The sequence below is a fragment of the Passer domesticus genome, chromosome 1 (genome assembly GCF_036417665.1).
Source record: "Passer domesticus isolate bPasDom1 chromosome 1, bPasDom1.hap1, whole genome shotgun sequence".
In the NCBI taxonomy this organism is placed as follows: domain Eukaryota; kingdom Metazoa; phylum Chordata; class Aves; order Passeriformes; family Passeridae; genus Passer; species Passer domesticus.
This window is the reverse complement of record NC_087474.1, coordinates 18,140,426-18,163,643: the sequence shown is the minus strand read 5'-3', so window position 1 is coordinate 18,163,643 and position 23,218 is coordinate 18,140,426. Positions and strand designations below refer to the sequence as shown.

Below are 23,218 nucleotides of genomic sequence, written 5' to 3'. Positions count from 1 at the left end.
AGCTAGTGTGGCAGTTATGACATTTTCAAAAGCCATCTTCATTTACTATCAAACAAGGACACAATCAGGCAGGAGCTATGGAAACAGCTGACAAGAAAAGGTCCCTTCTTCTGTTCTCAGAATATTAATTATTTAGCCATAAGCTGAAAATGCTAGCTAGCAGAATAAATAAATCAGCACAGAATTTAGAGTTCATTCTTTCTTAATATTCTCTACATTAGATTATGCCTATTTCTAAAGTCCTTGGAGCTTAGGTAAATTCTGTTTCCCTAGAGTGAGTGGCAGCATGAAATCTCAAAACATTGCGCTATCGCCTATCCTTGTTTACCCTACAGACTCTATTACCTACTGCTGTCTCTAAAAATGCATTTCTATTATAATAGTTCCAAGACCTTACTAAAGCATGCTGCCCTTCCAGAGCTACTGGAAATTACTTTGACATCACAAAATTTATATTCAGGACAGTATTTCTCCCCTGCTTCCCACAACACCCCCCAAAAGCCACATCTTCTGCAGAAGGGTTTAGAGGTTTTTGTGATTCATATACTCTGCCTCATGTCAGCCTTCCACACTGCAGAGGGTTCAAGGCTATACTTGTAGAGCAGTCTATAAACTTTCCACTGCCCCTTATAATTGTTCAAATACCCAGCTGCTGCCTGAGCTCCAAAGCCAGCAAAACATTATGCTGTACAAACTTCATCTGATACAACTAAAACTGATTCTACTGATAGTGGGGCACAGGGCTCGCACTTTGGCCAGATTCCCCTTCTTTACATAAAGTGAATACCAAAGTGATGAATCAAAGAAAAACGACATGTTTTGAGTTTGCAAAAGATGCTCATTCTTTTTTTTCCCCATGTGAAAAATCCTGGCTGACAGAATTAAGTCTTCAAAGCTCATTCAGTTTCTATTTGGTTTTTTTTCACTGCCTGCTTCTCACCAAAGCTGTAAAATAAAAGAATGAATCAGCAGTGTGTGTCCAATTAAGTCATGTTTACAAATAATTTCTCATTATCTGCTTAGAAATAATGATGATTTATGGTTATTCTGGGATGTACTTTAAGTTTGGAATTTTGTATTTCAGACATAAAATCTATTATGGAGTCCTGGTGCTTTTATTAAATTGTAGTCTCTCTCAGAGAGAGAACCTCATTGAGACCTCTCAAGGGACTTTGTATATGTCAATTTAATTTTAAAATTCTCTAAATATATTTAAATGTATGCATTTCCAAGCTTTTGTGGCCATAGTATATCTTAACTGGGAAAAAAAAAAAATCATACATTAATGATTCATGAGGCACTTACTCGCTGGGATGACAGAGAGGAGACAGAGAACCATCCAAAGCTTTAAAAAATCTTATTCTACCGCATCTCAGGACACAAGATAGACAAAGTCTGAATTACACCATACACTGCGTATGTCAGGTTTAAAATTAAGACAGTGAGCCTTCATCGTCACCAAAGACATTTTAGGTATGTGCCCATTTGCTGAGCAGGAGGGGGAGGGAAGCACCTCCCAGCACTGCTGTGATGGGAAAGTTGGGACTTCTCCCACAGAGTGCCCAAGCACGTACAATGGGCCAAGGACCAAGGAATTCATACAGCCAATTCACAGCTGAACAACTGCTCAGTGGGTTGCTCTGATATACTAGGACTGTATGAAATTAGGAAATGTTGTTACTTCATGCAGTCTTGAATAGAAAGAAGCTTCCTGACACAGAAAAGACATAAGCAAACGTTGTAATAGGACTAATAGTGGATTTACAGGAGTGAAAAGGCCTATTGAATATACACACACAAAAGCATAATTTAATGTGTAAAGTGTCTGTCTCTTGATGAATAGGTTGGAAATTCAATAGTAAAAAACATGCAAATGGCCATAAGATTTTTAAAGGGATAAAGTCTGAAAATAGTCTGGTTTTCATTCTAATAGAGTTACCATGATAGTTTTCCCATAAAGTCAAAGCTCCTTTATTGCTAATTGGGTTTGCCCGCAGAAAGCTTAGGCATCCAAACCCTGCTTCCTTTCCTTTTATAATGTCTTGTTTCATAAAGTAGTCATTCTCATTCATGATCTCTTCTTTGATGAAGAAAATATATTTAGATTCCTGTGGGGGAAAAATAAAATACTGAAGGTAACAACTCTATTTATTGTAATCAGTTTATGCCCATAGGTTAGGAACAAGGAAGGGAGAGAATCGTCATCAGAGAGAGAGAGAGGAAATTCCCTACACGTTTTTCAATGCCTATAGCCAGACCTGGTTCTATAATTTGCATTTTCGTATCTGCATGGGAAATCACAGCACATGCAACTCAACATTTATAATTTTCTTGTGTTCTCAGGAGTGCTGGCCCAAGAAGAATAGGTGTAAGGGCTTGTTTCTAAATATAGACATTGAAAGCAACAAACGCTAACATGAAAATATACATTAATTATTTTTAAATATATGTATCTAATGTTATCCCATTAATATTGTAGGGTTACAAAAAAACAAGATACAGATATTTATTGATGTTACAGAATATTTTTATGCTGCAAGACTAGTTAGCTTAAAATACTTTATGTACATTTACCCAGCAAAACATTCCTTTTTTATCTTAAGAATCTAAGGAAACTTTCTTCAAACAGCAGGCTGCTTGGCTTATAGAATAAGAACAAGTTCAAAACATTGCCAGAAGAATTTAAATTCTAATGGTTATGTTTCTACTTCCATACAAAATTTGACTTTAAAACTCCTAGTGATATAGCATCAGTGAATCAGCATCTATGCTCTGTTTCAAACCTCATCTACATTGGACAAATGTACCTTGACAGCAACATGACATCTGCAGTGAAACACCACACCAGAGCTTCTTGTATGCCTGTATTTGATGGAATTAAACTGGTGTTAGTAAAGTAGGATGTTTAGCTTTTACTACTGTTTCTATTACAGCTCTTTACCAAGACTGAAACTTCATTGCTCTTAATTGTGAATACTCTTAAAGACAGAGAAAATCCTTCTACAAAAAAAAAAAATAAACACACCACTATTTTAATTTTTTTTTTAAAAACAGTGCTACATTCTGATAAACAGCAGCAGTGAAAACAATGCTACAGTCTCATTGAAGAAAGATTCCCTACCCAGAAATTTATCTTCTACTAGTAAGTTCTGACAGGGCTTTTTCTCTTTCTTGGCTAACCTCTGCGACTGAGTATCAGCTTGCATTCATCAGTTGTGCAAAGACCTGGGATGGAGAATTGATGAAGGTTAAAATTAACTTATTTTGTTTGGGGGTTACCTGTGGTCATGCTGTGAATTTGCTGGATTTGGTTCACTCTATGGCTGTACAGACACTTCTGCCAGTGTAAGGAGGGAATGGGGCAGAACAAATGAGCTGATTTCTTTTCAGGTAAAACAGTAGCTCCATTTCAGGTAAACAACCCACACAACTGTAGTTATTTCTGCTTTCCACTTTGTCCTGCAAATCCAAAATTAAACTCCAAACAGCAAAGTGCCAGTTAGCTTTTAATTTATCTGTTATAATGGTGAGCAGTAGATGTACATACACACTCACGCACACATATTGGAATACATAAGCTGAGAGCTTCTAAATAGCAACTAAAGCACCATCTTTACCTTAAGACTTATTTAAAAGTGAATGTCAAGTCCCAGCCTCAACTAGTTTAGTTCAACTAGTCAGCGTCTCTGACCTGTATACAAACTCAGTGGGAACAAGAACCTAAGGGAAGCTAAAAGTGTGAAAACTTAATCCCATAATGTTCCTCCAGGAGACAATCATGTAATAACCACTTGATAATTTTAAAAGGAAGCTAGAAGATATTAGTCACTGAGGAATTTGGTTTGCATCCATGACATGTACTGCCAAGAGACGCTACTCAGGCAACAGTAAACTATTCATAAATTATAAACTTTCTTCCCATTGTCAGAATTTCTTCAAGGAGGGACTTGACATAAATCACTTCTAAGATATATTAAGACACTCCTGATGTAAGGCATCCAAGCATATTCTGGCATTGCCTTTTACTTCTTGGCATTATTTTAGGTTTCATTTTAGACAGCTTATTTATTATATGTAGGACAGAAATTATGGGGGGGTTTAATGCCAATTGTAGACGCTGTATTAGACATCTGATGCATAGTGCTACTGGCAATGTCTTGGTCAGAATGTAGAGATGTAAATGTATCATTCATTTCAGCAAAATGAAGCACTGAATATTTGGAATCAATAACTGGAAGAAATACCTACAGGCCATAATACACTTTTTAGTTCTGGGCCTGAAAATCAGTCACCACCTCTGACACTTGCTCGGCAGTGTTCTGGTTTTCGGCCAGGACAGAGTTAATGTTTTGGCAGTAGCTGTGGGGGGTGAGCCTGGAGCCTTTGGGGCATGTCTGGGCTGTTTGTCCATACCACCAGGGGCAGCAGAAAAGCTCTCTCACTTTAGAGAAGGTGGGAGTGGTTTGCAGTCAGGAAAAAGCAGCTCACCATTGCTTAATGTCTCATCAGTTGCAACAGGTCAGGTCAGCCAGTGAGCATTTTTTGCATGTAAATCACCCTCCTTTTGTGTACTTCTGTTATTGCTGCTGTTACTGTCTGGGTTTGTATCTCATTGCTGTTTCCAGTAAATAGTTTTTATCTCAATCCATTTTTTTAAACCTTTTTTGTACCTCCAATTCTCAATCCCATCCTGAAGCAAAAGAAGGGAGGCAGCAAGGTTTGGAAGAATTTAGGGAAAAAGTGGTGGGGAAATTAAATTGCAGATTGCTGTTCCTAAACCATGAAAGGCAGAAATTATATTTTCAGTCAGGAAAGCAACTGGTGAAACCTCTAAACACCTGTCACATCCTCACTGAATTCTGCCTCACAGAGTTACAGAACGAGTTCCCTTAAATTATTTGACAGGCCATGTTTGAAGATCTGGCAAAAGAAGGAAAAAACATCACTAGCACTTCTCATCTGTGCAAGACAGATACATGTTCTGTTGTCCTGTTTTTCTCCTTCTGCCCATCACTTCTCTCAGAGCTTTAAGCTGGGGTTGACTGAGCAGATCACTTGTCTGCTCAGGAAAAGGTTTTAAAGAACAGATGTAAAAAAAAAAAAAAAAAAAAAAAAAAAAAGAGAAATAGTCACTAAAATCTTCAGGAAATAAATGTGCAGGTTTTCACTGGAGAATCCAATATTGTTTCATCCAGACTTATTTCTTAGTCATTGCAGATACAAACTTCTCATAGCATAACTTGTAATTCCACCAGAGATAACTATTTAAGCAAAAGTCAGGAAAATCTCTAGGAATTACTTGTAACTTAAGAAAATATGCCAACAAGCCCTCTTGTTGAAGCCCTCTCATTGAGAAGCAACAGCAATTCCAGTGTAATAAGGACCTCAACAGCTCAACTCTATACCAGAAAGAGGTGGTCTGTGCCAAAACCTGGACCCTACCTAGCATTTCATAATTGTATGCCAACAAAATCAGTGTCCTCTCCATTGAAAATAATAAATTATTATGGAAATAGAAAATAATTTGAATTCTGAAAAAGAAAATAATGACACAAACTCTGTCATGACACAAGGAACAATACTCCTCCTGTTCTAAAATGTAGTTTAAGAGCATGTGCAAAATTTCAAGGACCTGGTTTTATGCAGGGCAGAGTACTGCTCTGTGTAGGGGCCTTTGAACAAGCCAGCCACGGAAGGTGGTTCTTTACTGAGTCACCATTCATAGTTCCTAGAGCATGGACAGGCAGTGGAGAAATATTCTTAATTTGAGGAATGACAACATGTCTGTAAAACTGTCTGGTTTAAAAGCTTCACCCAGGCTTTCTGAGATAAAACTAGGGATTTTTTCTTGAGAGGATAAACAGCTATTATATATAGACCATCTTGTGTTCATTAGCTAATGCCCAGCTGTGAGATGTGCTGAACTTCAGCATTAAACAGTCATTAGTGGAACATAATTTGGTGCTTTACAAACATTCACTAAATACAGTAATGTTTATCAGAAATCTGCCACTAAAATTTAGGAAATAGCATTTTTCCATGTTTTCCAAGGACTGAGGTCAGAAATAACTTGTACAATATGCCAAGACAGAGATGATCAATCTGGCTGAAACTAGCTGTCTTGTCAAATGTAGGTTAAGAAACAGCAACAAAAATTTGCGAAAGAAAAACAACGGGGGTTGAAAGATGAAGCAGGGAAATGACAGACATTTCCTCTTCACAGACAATAAAGCAAGTCTTCATCAAAGTACTTGGCTGTGGTCTTGATTATAATGTATAAATACTGTACAAAGTTTAACAGTATTTTTGTAATGTTAACACATTTCTTGTGGGATTGGATCCTGCAGCAAAACACTTTTATTCCAAGTTGACACAGCAGGTAACTGGCATTTAAAAGATTATGACATGCTGAATAGCTTTATTTAGGTGCCCAGTCTTCTTGATTTCAGTAATACATTTTTTATTTTAATCAAAGTGTCTCAATAATATCTTGTCAATGACCTAGCTGTAAACAAAATTTAAAATCTGTAATTAAACTTAAGCTCTCATACCTTCTGCTCTGTTATTTATGGTATTCACAAAACACAGCAGAACAACCCAGAAGTTCTATAGTCAGAATTCATTAGGTAAACTGTTGTTTGTGGAGGGAAACAAGTATAGAAGCAGCATTGGTACACTTACTAGTAAAATTATGTAGAAATAAATAGTTATTATGCCTGGAAAAAAGAATGCAGAAAAAAAAATATTAAAAAGTACATTCCAGCAATATTCAGGTTAAGGAGCTAGGGACATAACTAAGGAATTTAATGAACCACTACTTTTGAAAATTCAAGGCTGTGGCAATTCCTTGCAAGTAATTGTAGTACCTACATTGAACGCTTGGAAAAGGGCATTCATGGCCACTAACCACCTAGTGACCACTCTAAACACAGAAAGTGGGGAGGAAGAGGCCTATTCCCAAGGTCTGGAGCCAGTCTTTGGTTCTGCTGAGATGACACCACACCTTCACATCTAGACTTCCACACTGTTCTGGGTTTGAGTACACTGTCATCCCAAATGCTCTCATATCATCAGGGAGCTATGAGTAGCAGGTTTCCTATAGAGGCCCAAGAGGAGAAAAAGTCAAGTCTTGGTAGTGCCTGATGGAAGAAATGCTGCCCATGGCAGCCATGGACCTCAGCTAGCCCTGCATAACTGGATTGTCCCCCTTTCACTGCCTCTGCTGAAGCCTTCTTAGTCCTTGCACACAGTTTAGACAACAAGAGAAAAAGAGAAAATTTAATAAATTCAAAGAACTAAATCAATTTGCAACTGATATATGAATGAATAAATTTTTAAGAAAATCATGCATTTGGCAACTGTGGAAGAGAGATTCAAGCTGTGCTCATGCAGAATGCTTCTATATAAAGGCAAAGGAACTGCTTTACCATGTCCATAACACAGGTAGGTAAAATGCAGAAATCAAATATTTAGGGAACATCAGTCAGGGATGACTCTGACAGTCACATGTCAACAGTTTGGAAACAAACATCCTCATTTTTGACCTGGAGCAATCCAACTGAGGCGAGAAATGTGCCTGGATATACGAAAGGCAGCAGGGAAGCATCAGCTACTCAACCTGGTATTGTCTGCAGCTGAACTGAGCCCCCACTGCTTTGAGGCAAGTATTAATCATCTACTGACACAATGGTATGGCAACAATAAAACAGTCAGATTTTAAACAGTATTGAGTGTCTTTTTCTTCCACAGAAAAATAAAGTCTCACAGATAACACAAAATTGCAAATTCCTACTCTATACATGTATATATGTTAATAGCCTATTTTCTATATTAATTCCATCCATTTCAGCTCAGCCACAGTGAAGATCTCCTGAAACACTTATTCTTGCAAAGCTTCAGCTCTACGTCTTGTGAATTGAAAAATTTCAGATGTCTCCAAATAGAAGACAGTTATGAAGTTGGCACTGTTGGAGCAACAAAGCCTATGTTAGTCCAAGTCCAGACAGAAATAGAAAGAAATTTTAATGGAATCACATTAAATAAATTTACTGTGTTTATCTCTAGCACTTGAGTTTTGTTTTTTAACATTTAAAAATGTATAAAAAATATTACTTCATTGTGGATGAAATGTGGAACAGATCAAGTAATGAAAATGCAGAATATATCACTGCAAGGAGAGATTTGGGGAGGAAAATGCTGTCACTGCATGAGTAGTTGTCTCTACAGCAAATTAATTTGTCTTAAGAGCATAATGAAACTTCTGCTGCTGTAGCATCTCTTACTGCAGCTCTTCTTTGACTGTGCCTCCTGCACTGGCTTTCTTTGTGCAGTCATATATAGCATTTTGTACACACATTTAACTCTATGAACTCCAAAGATTCTACCATATGCACCACCACTGTAATTATTACTGCTCAGGGAGCACATCCAAAATTTTGAGTACTAGGACACCTTTAAGCACGACAACAATATGGTCCAAATATGTGTAAATTTCAAGTCTTGAATTATGATAATTGAATGGCTCATTTCATCTGATCCAGTAAAAAGAATTAGTGAAACACATCTTTATTCCCTAGTTGTCTCTGCTATTGATCCATACTGGTAATCAAATTTTGTAAACCATTTATTTTGTTAAGCCCTTTTGATTTTATGTAGAAGTGAGGTTTCATTGTAATTAAATATACAGCACAATTTTTCTTACAACACAGCTAAAATAGCCATTTTTGCCCATAACAAGACAGTTACTATTCTGTGTCCTGCAGCTAACTGCGATCATTCATAAACACAAACTATGGAGAATTTTCAGTGGTGCACACCTGCCCCCTTGTGCCAGTTTTACATGACTGCCTTTTCTCTTGCTAATCAACTACAGTTCACCCAGCCCTGAAGGGCTGTATTAAAACCTTACCTGCAGGTATTTTGCTCCTCATCTTTTTTTTCAGTGTACGACAGAAAACAAAAGATATTGTTGTATATCTCCATCTCAGCTATTGGACATTTTTCTTCTAAAATGTAGAGGGATTTAGAAAAATGGGAATAGGTTCATAGCTATCAATCATATGTATATCAGTAGGATTACAGCAAATTACTGTGGACCGTGGTAGTTCCTGCAGTCTTCACTGCACCACACAAGGAGACCTTTGCTGTCATCACAGCAGAAAATTGCCCAGATAAAAAAAGAAACACGAGAAGCTTGTTCTGCCTTGCAACAAGAAAGTAAACTATGAAGGCTGGTTTTCATGACAAAAACCTACCACACTTGGAAAATGGCTGGCCAAGGGAGGCATTACATGCTTTTGAGCATAATTTGATTTGAAGAAAAACTCCTGAATTCAGCAATGTTTCTTCTGTTCTTCCAGGCTTTGTAGTTGGACTGGAGAGTGTGAAAAATATTCATCACAAGCGTTCATATATCCACCTAGGAGAAATAGTGCTTGAACATCAACTACCCCTTTCTACAGGTCACGTGCAGGAGCAAGTGGCAGAGCTCAGCTCCCAGCTAATGCAATCCATCACAGCCCTGGTACCTCTGGGGTACCTCTGGCTCAGCAGCTCCTCCTGCCTCCCCTGGGTCTGTATTCCCTCCTGGCACACTGGCTACACCACCTCCATTGCTGCACTCCCACCTCCAAGATAATGTCTCTGGTCCCTCCTGCCACAGCTGCTGCTCTGCTGGTTGAGACAAAAATATGCATTAAAGTATAAAGAACAACTTACATAAAAATAAAATTTTAAAAAGGAGGGCTCAGAAATCTGTGGGTATTGAGCCCAAGCTGAATGGCAGGGCTGAGCTGCACTTTTTGCAGAAGATGCCTTCAAGGCCACCCAACCAGAGTGATTTGCCCTGAAAAGGTTTGGACTCAAGACCTGCTTATGCAGTAGAGGTGAGGTAAAACCAGCACATCAGTGGCAAAATGTTACCTCCTCAGAGCTTTGTGAGAAGAACCAAGCCCTTAACAAAGGTGGAACAAAATGAGAATTTGGCCCTCACCTTTTCCAGGTGTCCCATTTCTGCTTGAGGATTTCCTATCTGTTCAAGGCAAACATGAGCATTCTCCCACCCATTCCACACAACATGATTTAAATATGACCCATGATGTGTTTAGCCACACAGGATTTATTGATTCAAAGCTATGTGCTATGCATCATCCCTTCCAATTTTCTTGACAGCAGGTAGGAAATGCTGAAGCCAAAACAAGGTCTTAAAACATCTCCAAGCTGAAGCCCCTCACCGAGGATGGCACAGGCACTCATCAATCCCCACTCATGTCAATAGCCCTGAACTCTTTGCTGAGAGGGTGCATCTCAGATACTATTATAAAAAATCAAGAAGAGATGATCTTTCAGAGCATGACTGATTTAGTCATCTAGTAACTAAAATTTGTCTGTTCTCGCTGTCAAAGCAATTCTAAGTATCTTGCGCAAGAATTCAGAACTGAAATCCATTTCACTGATGATGTCCCATTTCACATAGCTTAATTAAATATTCCTCAAACTAAAGAGATAGATAAAAAGTCACCATAGGTCTAGCCTAGTTGTTTGATACTTGGTTTAAGTGCAAACAAGATTTTATAATCCCAAATTCAGTAAGCATTTCACTATTTACATTAAATTCATTAAAGAATGATGACTGATTTCATAGAGCACACTGGAGTGTTAAAATGTTCAGTGAAATTTCCAACATCACTCTGTAATCAGATTCAGATTTCAGCTGTAATTTGAGAAACCCACTTGTCTCTCATCTTCATGGTTCTGAATCTAAATATATTATAAAATCTGCCTCTTCAACCCTGTTTTTGCCCCAGCTGAACACACAGCATGATACAGACAAGAGACAGAGCAGATAAAGATACCTTAGTCTGGACTAAGAAACTAAAAGTCCCTTTATTCTGATATGATCCATGGTTTCACACCACTGCTTTCTGAAGCTATATAAAGCAGTTTCATCCTGTACAGAACTCTTGACTGCATATTAGTACAGAATTTAAACGAAAAAAAAGCTTTTTAAGTACACTAAAGCACAGACTAAGTTATCTTGTCCCACCTACCTTATTTAGCTGTGAAGTTCTGATCCAGTTGTAGATTCCCCATGACGGTGATCAGAGTTAAAGAATGTTGCAATAATATGTAAAAAATCTCTTATTTAACTCCCCCAAAATGTGATTCAATTAACTTTAAAATATATGGTCACTAGATCAGCAGTATTTAGAGAAGGAAAAAACTGGGGGGGTACAAGAGTATGTGTACTTCATGAATCAACTTGTAGGAGAAACTAATTTGATTGTGACCAGTGCCCATGTCCTTGTTTTGACTCATTTTGTGCTAGTTCAGATTACAGTTCTGGCCTTCCTGGAGTAGGCTGAGTACATTCTGTTCATATTCTTGATCTTTGAGAAAGTGCTGGGAAAAAGAAGGCTTCAAACAAGAAAATATACATCTGTAGAATGGCAGAAAGCCCTCAAATTAGAGGACCTGATGTGTCCTTCTGTCTTAGCCATCATACCATAAGCTGAAATAAAAAGAATACCAACAAAAACATAAGCAGCAACAAGTCAGATCAGCATTTAAAATCAACCTGTCCAAAAGCAGCTGCAGCTGTGTTGACTTTATAGCATCTGGAAAATAAACCAAGTTGCAAAGTTATAATTTTACTAATCTCACAGAGCACTGGTACTGCAGTGATGGCTACTGTTTTCAAAGGAGTGACAAGTTGAGAAAGATCTCACAGGAGATCCTCACTAGGTGCTAGCACTAACATCAAGATTTTCACTGTTGCCATTGTAGCACGTGTCCTCCCTCTCATAAACAAAGCTGTGCATCATGAGCACCATAAGCATCATGGCCAGTGGCACTTGAACAGGGAGTATGTCATTTGTGCAATATGTTTCTTTAGGGTGAAATAAAGAGCCTTGGAATGAAGGATATTTTGCAGATGTTACTTAGCATAGCAATGAAAAAATCGTAGGAAGAGAAAGTTACTTGAAATACTCCAATGTTTCTATTTTTTTCCCATCTCACAAAGGTAACTGCTACAGGGAATGCAATGCTGAACATAGAGCAGAGCAAAACCATTTTAGTGGGATTTAGGGGCTGAAAGAAAATGAAAGCAAGCAAAGTTAGTATTTTGGTAACTTGTAAGATTTGAAAGCATAAGTGCAAAAAATTGTCTTCCAAGGCCTTATAACGCCCTTGAATCTATTTTTCCATTGAAGATTAATTTCTCTAACAGCATGCTAGTCATGTTGTGAGGGGCAGAGCTTTCCCACTATTTTTAATAAATTTAGAAAAAGGGAAAATAGTGGTTAGAAATGCAAGCATGCTGAACATCATGCCCCATCAAACAAATGCCTAGATTCACCTTGCATGTGGTCTGCCAAAACTTTCTGATTAACTTTATTTCCATATTGATCAAGGAATTGTTTAAGCTGCACAGCTAAATAGTTAACTGTGAATAATTGTAATCCAATTCTTTTATTTGTTTTGAACTGCTGAAGTAGAAATGAAAATGACAGTCTCTTGAATAGCTAGGTCACTCATATAAACACATAAACTCATTTCTCAGTTGAACTACTTGCTAGCAAGACCTGATCTGCCACTTATCCCATTTAACGTGAAATATCCACACTGTATAATAGCTGCAGTCATCAAGGGTTGCCTAAATAGTCCCTTAGAGCATAATTCATCTAACACATTTTAGATGCACGTTTCCTAATGTCAGTACAAGCTACAAAATTGGAAGATGTCAATGTCATCTTGAGTCAGAGGAGCTGTAAATCAGAAAAAGTGTTTATTTTATAATGACATATTTATTTCTAGAAAGGCTGGGGTTTCATACAGATAGTCACATCTCACAGAGATCCCATCTGATGAATACAAAACAAGCAGTGCTAGGAACTGAAAGGTTCTGGTGAGCAGTATAGTGCTTATCCAACACAGCTTCCACAGTGAGCAACAGATTGCATTGACATGGTATGAGCCCTTCACTCTAACACTGAGGGAGGCAGAATGACTTCTGATTCAAGAGTTCAACCCAAAATCAGGGATAACATAAAAAACATGCTAATTCTTTGAAGAAAAGAATGAAGAACTGATTTAGGTATTGATGACACAGCAAAAAATGCAATCTCCCTCTTTTCTGAAATCAGCAGCTTATTTAAGAAGCAGCCATAGATAACCACAGGCAAGGAAATATAGGAAAAACACACAGTCAAGAGGAGTATTCAGAGAAAACTGTTCATTGCTGAGCCAACAGAAATGCAACACTGCTTGGGGTTAATGGCACATGTTAATATTCTTTGAGTTCTACTCAAAGGTCTTGACAGGAGAACACGTAGTGGAGCCACACTGAAGTTCCAAATCTGAATGCAGAAACTGTGGAGGCCAGAGTGGTCAGAAGACCTGCCTGGAGGGGCCCCAAGCCCATCTGATTCGATGACAGAGATGTCAGAGCTTGACTGAAGGAAGAGGAGGCAAAAGGCAAAGAAGGACAGTGAAGCCAGTGTACAACTGCTGGGGGAGGGAGAATTTAATGGGGAGATAACACCCGCATTTTCCAAGCAATTTTAAATCTTCTTAATGCCTTGAGAATCTTCTTAAAAATGTCTCCTTTGGGTCCTGGAAAAGCTGCTGTATAAGCAACACAGGCTGTAAGCATGTCAAGAGAAGAAAGATGAAGGAGGAGGAAAACTACAGAAAAATTACAGCTTGAATGAAAGATCATAAAAGCTGACAGTTGTTGTGAAAACATTGAAAATTAATATTTATGCATCAAGCAGTATTATTTTAGGATACAGATGGTAATACCTGCAGATCTCTCTTTGTAGACACAAGTGGTCAAAGCCACAAGCCAGCATGAGAATAGACCTTTAGTAGGCTTTATCAACAGCAGGCAAGTGAGAAAGAAAACCAAGCTAAAATATATAAAATCAAGGACTTAGGATCTTTTCAGGATGTAGAGCATAAGTATGAATCTCCAGTTTCTGCTTTCATTGTTAAGCACAATGCCCAGCAAGTAGCATCTCATGCAGTATCAAATCTGTGGGGCATGTGAGCTCTGTGACACATTATCACATTGTGGTACTAAACACAGTTCAGAGTCAGGAGCTTGCTGCAGTGCCATGGGGCTTAGTCTTCTGACTGCACACAAAGGATTTCCTTACTGCTGGGCACAAAAATGTGTAGTTCAAACTCACTGACATTTTGTTCCCTCTGTACAGAGGTCTCATTTTCTCAAAGGATAAATTTGTCTTTATGAATGCCATATGCCAATTGGTGGGCTGCTCTTGGGATTCCAACTAATTGCTCAAAAACTGGAGGACGTATCTGCACACTCCCCTCAAGTACTTCTGACACTACAGCACAGACATACACACACAGACAGGCCAAGCATATCCACAGGCCACTGCTCAGCTTGCAGGTTAGTTGTTCAGATGGTGCCCTCAGTCATATGGTTGATTTGTATTAACCTCTGCAGCAAAATTTGAGTAAAAAATCTATGACTTCAGCCATGTCTTCCACCCATTTCATGCCACTTCTTCCCTTATGCCAATATGACTGTTTTCAAGGCTGTGCAATAAACAGAATCACTAAAAGAATGATGATAAAATAAATCATTTGGAAGAAAAAAAAAATCTGACTCATTTGGTGATATCATTTTAATGTGTCCCAGAGGTAGCTTCATAGAAAGATGAGAGAAGTAGTCACAGCAAGACAGTATTGGAGACATGGATGGGCTTGGTGGTGTGAGTGGGAGAAGGGAGAGAAGACAATCCTCATGCACTGGGCAGCCATTCCCTCAGTACAGAGAACTCCATGGTACATTGTCTTATTCTTGCTAATTAACACACCAGAGAAAATCAGAGCCCAGTTCTGAGACAGACCAGAAATCAGGGCAACCTAAGAGCATTGATAGCTAGAAATTCCTGAGTTGTCCAATGCACACTATGGAGGGTTTCAATGACATTTCATGTGCCAGTACACAGATACTTTTGATAATTATATTCTATGGGACCACTAAGACAGGAAAGTACTTCAGTACCTCTAGCAAATTATGGAAGGTTTTTCAAATAAAACACATTCGGAGTGTTTAAGGTCTATTTTGGCAGCTCTTAAATCTATATCTTACTGAAAACTGCTGTTTGCTACAGTATATATAAAGATTGGATATTTCTATACTGGCAACACTTCAATATATAAAAGCACTACAGAACATGGAATCACAACTCTGTAACCAATTAAATTTCATATGAAATGCTAACGCATTTCTTAAGTAGAAATTAGTGTGGTAGCAACTGCATGTCACTTACCTAGGAGGAACTAATCAGCTCCATTTGTGGTTGCCATTTGTCCTCATACATTGTTAACAGCCTTCTTCAAACCAACACTTGACAAGAATATAAAAATTCTAATGCAGTCCGCTGCAGCATACACTTAACACTCAAATAAATAAATCATGTCCTTCAGCATAACAATCTTCTTCAACCACAGGCAGAGCAGTTCCAAAATACTTCTGGAATTTATTTTAACTTAAACTTTCTTACAATGATTTAAAAATAATTTACTTGTATAAATGACTAAAGATGACATTTGTATATAAAATTGTCTTAAAGAAGCCAGCAATGCAATCTTTTTTATTAGTGCTGCACTGAGAGCACACCTAACCAAATTCCCATTCAAAGACATGCAAACCAATATCAAATAAAACAGTGGACCACCTTCACTTACTCTATTTGCTTATTTAGACAAACCAAGGGTCATGGAATGTGACTTGGTGTTCTGTTGAAGCGTTACAAATGCACACTGAAAAAGGCAAACCTTTTAAGGAGGGGGCATGTCTGAAATAAAACAGTGGTTTAGCAAACTGTTTTCTGGGGTCAAGCTTGACAAATAATGCTAAATATTCTACTTTAGACTGAAAATTCAAACTTCCTTAGTTAAAGCAATATCTGTCTTTGAGAGCTTATACTAATGGGTATGGTAGCTTTACAGAGTGTTGTTTATGAATATAATACATACATAGTGCTGGGTTTAATATTTTATTTGAATGAAGTTTAATGTTATGCAAAATAAATTGTTATGTTACATCCACTGTGACATCAACTAAAATGTGAACTAGGTTGCATAGGTTAGTACTTTGGGCAGCATGATGTTGCTCTAGTCCACCAAAGCTTAAATATTCACAGTGTAGAGGAAGAAACAGGAATTAAAGCATTTCTACTAAAATATATTTTAATAGCTGGTGTTAACTTTCTGCATAACAAAAGCCAAATTAAGATGATACATCATATGATCCAAGAGTAAGTTTATCTTTCCTTTGAAAAACAATTGTTACCTTCATAACTGTATACCCTCAAATACAGTACAGTTTTGCAAAATAACTAAAACTTTACACACTTTAAAGCAAACATAAGCCAAACTGCACAGCGGTTCATTTTTGCTTTTTATATCACACTGCAAAAACCAACAGCTGAGAGATTTTCCACATCATGCTAATCAATGTCAATACAGTCATTGCTGTCTTCCAATGGTCTAGCAATTTCTAATAGTAATATTAAATACACAATTGAAATGCTACAGTATAGCTTATTTTCCCCCCTAAAATAATAATAATTAAACAAATGTCAACAACAACTGGATTACAACTGAAGTACAATATGCAAATTCTATTTATCAGACACAAGAAGCATATGAAATTCCTTTGAATATACTGTTGTAGTGCAGGCAGTTTAGGAAATAGAGCTTTCAGGTTTTCTTTCCAAAGGAGAGATGGGGTTCCTATGGCATAAAGCTGGAGAAAATCACTAAAGCATTGCAAAATGGTTTAATCTTCTACAGCTCACTAGTACTTTGCATTTGCCAGCACATCAGTTTGGAGGACTCCTTTCAACAGCATCTTCTGTCTGTTTCAGTATATTATTTAAACATTTACTAACTAAAGTATATTCTATATTTTAAATGGAGTATTAATTAACTTAATAAAAATCTATATTTTTATACCCTGTACCACCTTCTGCCAAAGACCTCTGTATTTGTCATTTCTTTTTCATCGTACAAGATGACATGCAGTCACTGTACAATAAAAACTAGAATTATTACATTTCCCAGGTACTGGAGACCTTCCACATCCCCAAGAAACACTCGGCAGGGAAACATTTGTCAAAAAAATAATCCATGGGAGGTGATTCTCTGTCAAATCCCAGTCTGCTGAAGTAGTTTATTGTATGTCAAATGTAATCAAGAAAACCCTGTTTCATCAAGACTAAATGCTAATGTTCCATAATGAAAAATTACAACTGCAGTACCTGTACGTAGCTTTGTTTAAAAAATGAAGATAGCCAGGCAAGAAAGAGTAATGTAAAACAAGGCACCCATTTGTTCTTGTATGTATGCATGAATATGCTCTATGTTGTTTTCTACATTTATACTCGTGTTAGCAAGAGTTACAGCATTCTTCATAGAATTTTTTATTTCTAAAATGGGAACATGTGTACTTCCAACCTGAACTTTGGAACAGCTTAAGAAATTCAAGTCCTTGAAAGCCCTTACCTTTCCCCAGGAAAATGTTGACTACAGGAAGAAAGAACAGTGAGGGGATCATGCTGTGCTAAAAATGAATATAAACTTTAAAGGTGACAAGACAGCACGTAGCATCTTTTCACCCCTATATCACACTGTATGTAACAGTCTCCAACATATGCTTTGAAAAACGTGTGCTGGCACAATTTAGTTCATGACTTACTCTCCCTGCCTTAACAATTTTAGTTCTTATTTTAAAAAAATTATAATTGCATTCTGATAATTTTGGGCCTTTGATTGCATTGCTTAGAACAAAGCTGCAAAAACACACTAAAGTTTGGTTTATATCAAAAAAGCAGGAACCATTCCATATAAATATGAATTTCTAAGCATATATGATAAGACGTTGACTACAAGAATAAGTAACTTAAACCAGATCTTAATAATTCTGCTGACATACCATTCTCAAGAGAAATACAATTCACATACGGTTTTGTTTTCTTGACCTTTTATTTTTTGCAAATTGCTTTAGCTGCTCTGCCAGGCTAATGAATATTCAAAATTCAAAAGGAAATTTTATTTCAGCATAACATAGTTCTCTAATGTCACCAAATGCTCATTTTCTGATTTACTTCTATACATAAAGTATTCAACATTGTAAGTTGTCTCCTCATTTAGGAAGAATGACTGTGTATTTATAGGTGGAGACTCTCTGTTTTATAAGTCACCAAAAATTGCAACTTGATGCCATATAGTTATTCTCTGTATTTCTTTTTTATTTGTATTTGGTTAGCAAGCTGACACCTTGTTTTTAGTGTTGTCAGCATTGCACAGCTAATAGAGCAGCACAGCAGCAAGTGACAGCCAGCTGTGCCTCAGGCATCATCTGAAAAATTTGCCAGCCAGCAGAAGATGGAATTCCTCTCCTCGCTGTTGATGGCCAGTGATAAAAACCAACACAGAAGCAAACTGCTTGTTTTAGAGCTTCTGGCTCAGCATACCACATCAGCTTTAAAAACACCCTTTGACTTGCTGATTTTGTGTGGGTGTCACCAGTAATGCACAAGGGTCTGCTGCAAGAGCAGCTCCTTATGCAAAACTCGCAAGAATTTTAAATCACAGCAGTCAACTATACAAATTGCATATTCACAGTCACGGAATTCTACTCTTAAAACACTTTTTTTGAAGGTGGATACTCCTGGGCAGCTTTAGCCTTTAAATTAGGCTGCTAACAAGAAAGCACAGGTAATTCCACAGTCACAGACATTTTTAAATTTCTTTTTTAATGCAGTTATGTTCCATGCTGCTTGGCATCTGGTATCATCCCTGTGTTAGCAAGACCCAAAATAAAATTGCATAAGCTTACCAATGCTTTGGAAATTGTATGCAAAAACTATATGCAAAAATAGAACTTACAGGGATTTGCACTGACAACTTTCAGTTGACATAACAAATCCATACTGCCTTCCTTATTTAATTTTAAAATAGTTATTTCAGGGTTTCCTGCTATGTGAGATGAGAAGTACAAAACTGTCTAAAAGTTCTATATGTAATTCCACTTCACAAATTTTAGGAATGAAAGAAAGCCAGTGCAGGCTCAATATTCTGAGGGCTACTGCAAAGTTAACTTCCTTAGCACATGGCTGAACTCCACAAATTATTTTATCACAAAAACATTTTCTTCCTTAAACATTTCTGCATCCACATAAATAATTTCTTACATGAATCTTTAACTCTTTTGTCCTTCCTTCCACAATTTCTCCCTGTGAGGGAATACAGCCAAAGCAAAAAGAAGTTGCCTGTGACTGAAGCCTGCTGACAAAATCCCTCATACTGATCCACTGCGTCACCAGCTGTTAGATCCTCTCCCAGCTTCAGACTGAGACCTGGATCTCTCAGCTCTGGCTGTAAGTTAAGAGACACCAAATAGCACATGTGAAGGTTTGTCAGCAGAATGTTTTTACTGTTTTCCACAGATGGCTAAACTGAAACATAATGACATAGGGCATGTTGGATTTTGCTTAGTTAGCTTTCCCTTCGATGTCAGTTACGAGAAAGATTAAGTCACTAAAAGGAAACATAATTCTTCTCCATCATTAATCATTTGGCAAGCGTACAACCCACTGTTGGATCACCAAGGATTTGGGAGCAAACTGAAGCAACAGGCCATTGATCTGAAATGCACTACAAGAACCAGAGCTCTCCTCCACTGCTCGATGGAGGCACAAGTGTTTCTGCAGCAGGGGAGGGACATCAGCTCATCAGCAAAGCAGCCATTAAGCGAGTTACCTGTGGTGAGAACGGGATGTGACTGCAGGCTCTGGGGGGCTGCACAGCACCGGGGCCGCACGTGGGGTCTTTATTTACAGCACTACACGTGAAAGTAAAGGAGCTAACATGAAGTATCGGTTGTACGTTGCCCTAATAGAAGTTTCTATTTAGATGTTAAGTATTATTACAAGGAAACAGAAGAGCTGACAGGTTTTATATTTTAGATAAGTCTTTGCAAGGGATCTTCTGTGGAAAAGATACTGAAGAATCATGAATCCAGACCTGGATCTAATTGATGGATTAGGATGGAAGCAAAGCTAATAGATCACTTGGAAATAAGAAAAAATGGGTAATCCAAGAATAAATGTGGATATGCAAGAATCAGTAAATTTTTTCTGTCAAAATAGACATTTACTGTAAGGCTGCTGGGTAGTAGGGGGTTTTATTGGGTTGGTGTTTTTTTTAATGGCATGTTACTTTTCTTTATTCAAACGACTGAATTATCTATTCAACATATTAATTTTTATTAGGAAGCTAACTGCTTAAACATTAAATATTTCCCTAATAATTTGAAGATGTGTTCAAACTCAGTGTGTTAACCTCCTGTGACTTCAGAGTGCCATAAGAAGTGAATCAATTTTATGGTCTTTGAGGTGTATGGAAAAGTCATTACCCCTTTACAGTTAATTGACCAAAGTTTTTATAGGACTGGCAGCACCAGGCTTCCATATATGTTTTTCATTTTGAAAGAGCACTATTATAAGCAATGCTGTTTTCAAAGATCTGAGCTTCTTGTGGATTATTTATTTTCTCTTTAAAGGACTCTAAAATGGATTCTGAGCGAAAATGCAAACTGTTATAGCAGTGATAAAATAATGATCATGAACTCTTAAAAGATTCTTCTGATTTTTTCTAAAAGGTTAGATTTGAAGTAAATCATAATAAAGCTCCAAGGACAAGAGACAAAAATTAGTTAACAAACTCAATATAATTTGCTGGAAGCATTCCTGTTTTCCCAGTTCTCTGAACAGTACCATACATCCAGCCATCATCAATTGGTTGCACATTGATGATATAATCACCATCCCTGAAGGAAACTTCATCTTCATCTTGAGCGCTGTAGTCATACATTGCTCTGTATGTTCTCTGTTGAAGGAAAGAAAACAAGACTGTTAAGTCTCAAGTCTAAACCTGAGATCCCTTTATTCCTTCTCTTTGCACAAAGAAGAAAAGAGAAGGAAAAAAATTATAGAGAGAGCAAAGAGAGAGAAATCACAAGTTACCTGTCAAAAAGGAACAGTATCCCTTTCTACACCCTGTCAAATATATAGGGAATAAAGGCCCTTGTTCTGAGTAGCAAAATAATTATTTTGTTAACTCACATAATCCTATGACTTCAAACAAACAGATTTCAAGGCATTAATTGTATATTGGAATATTCTAACTGTTGTTTCATTAATTCACTAGTAACAGTTCATTACGTCCAGCCAGGCTAGCTGTGCCTCTGCTCCCTATTTGCATGATTCACAAATAGCTTCTCCTGTGCCTTCACTACAAGAAGAAACATAGTCTTCATCCAGGCCATTAACTTTTCCATCTCAATGAATGTCCTTCATTTCATTAGGATTCTACCCAAATTAAGAACTATGAATGCATTATTATCTAAAGGAAATACAAGATTTTTAAATTTCTAAAAAAATAATTTTTACAAATACTTGTATTTTCATATTCAGACAAAATTTAGCACATAAAGACCCATCATTAGCTAAGAGAAATTTCTCCACAACCCTGCCCACTATAAGACAAGCTTTCAGCGTTTTCCTCTATTTTTCTAAATAGAGTATTTGTTTTCACTCATAACCAATAAAATGCCATCATTTACTGGAATTCAAAGTGGATTTTCAAACTCAGGAAGAACAAGGTCCCCTTGTATCTTAACAGCAGAATAAATCTAGCTCATTTTAAAATTCCCAAGAGTACTTTCTTTTCCTTACCCTGGCTCTTAACAGAAGTCAAAAGCAGTTCAAGCATCACTGATAATATCCAATTTCCCTTCCAGTAATTTTTGCTACGTTACCATATGCAGCTGAATTTTTCTGGTACAATAATTTAGAGAGAAAAAAGGCAAAACAGTCAATATGTGAGTTCATGCCTAGTACTATTGTCTGAGCCTTTTAAAAGACAGCAAACTTCTCTGCTCAAGAAAACAGCTCTGAATTGGTTTTAGTTCATATCATATATATGGGGGCTTGAGTGTTTTTAATGAAACTATTTTTTAGAAAGGTGGAGATTACTCCACATGGAGTGAGGAAGCCATTTGTCACATGCTGGAAATGTGGAATGCTTTAATAGGGCAACTGATCATTACTGTTCCCATGCTAGGAATATACTTTTAGTCTTGGCTCTATCACTGGTAGTGCAAATTAAACAGGGCAGAGAAATCAGCTCCTGCTTAAATACTGGAGACCATTGAAGAGCACCTTTCCTGACAAGTCTGCCCTGAACTGCATTTGAGTCCTGTGCTATATTATTGTCCTCTTGTTTTGCTGCCTTGTTTTGCTGACCTACAGGCTGTGACCAAGAGCAGTTTTCAACCAGAGGTATGCGCTTCCCTAGCGGCTCCTTAATATCTTCCAAGTGTGCACGGAACTCAGTTAAAAAAAGGATCATTTTTTGTGCACTACATAACAGTAAACAATTTCTTGGGTTCTATCATCACCAAAAATCCTTAAATATTCATAAAGTAGACAACTAGCCGTCAAAAGGCTCTCTGCCTTTCAGAATCTTATTTTTTCCAACTATCTCAACTGATCTCGCTGCTGAGCCTTGAAACTAACTCCAAAAAAGCAGTGAAAAATATGTTATTACAACAAATTCAGCAGCAGTTAGCCCTTTAAATAATTTATTTCAGAAGAGGGTCCATTTAAGAAAAATGGTAGCAAGTCTACATCTGGTATAAGGCAGTAAATGGATTTTGCCTAGAGCCAGGCTTATATGTATCCTTTAAATGGGAAAAGACTGGTGAAGAGATTAAATGTTTTATTAAACTAACATAAAATTGGAAAAATAGAGAGGTTTTGCTCATTCAGAAGGATGCTCACTCTTCCTCAGAGCACCATGGCAAAGGACATACCTCTGCTGTCTCCTAAAAGGCAGCTTGACTACATCACTGTGGTGCAAATTGTGAAGACAAGCCTGCAATTCCAAACTTTAAAGGAATTTATTAGGGCCCTAAATGCTGCTGAGAAACCTAAATTTATGGCCTTAACACCTAATTAGGTGCTAAATGTCTGTCAGGAGAAATCTCCATAATAATCCTGTTAGCATTTAATGCCTAATTATCACTGCAGAGTGTAGTCTGGGCTATATAATCGAGAATTACAATGCCTAAAGGACTCAAAGCAGGGATTTTAAAATGCATTTCAGTGAATTA

General features: G+C 37.4%; 1 protein-coding gene across 3 annotated transcripts in view; it reads right to left on the bottom strand.

The window, feature by feature from the left end:
• Nucleotides 1-15,491: 15,491 nt before the first annotated feature.
• The window catches only part of NEBL (nebulette), a 249,113-nt gene continuing 241,386 nt past the window's right edge, over nucleotides 15,492-23,218 (bottom strand). For 2 of the 3 annotated variants that reach the window (XM_064408432.1, XM_064408439.1), the window contains one exon: nucleotides 16,021-20,931. In XM_064408432.1, the coding sequence (XP_064264502.1) occupies nucleotides 20,755-20,931 (177 nt within the window). In that variant the 3' untranslated portion in view covers nucleotides 16,021-20,754. Of the gene's footprint in view, nucleotides 20,932-23,218 lie in introns of all 3 variants that reach the window. The other variant, XM_064408443.1, reaches the window with a different exon arrangement.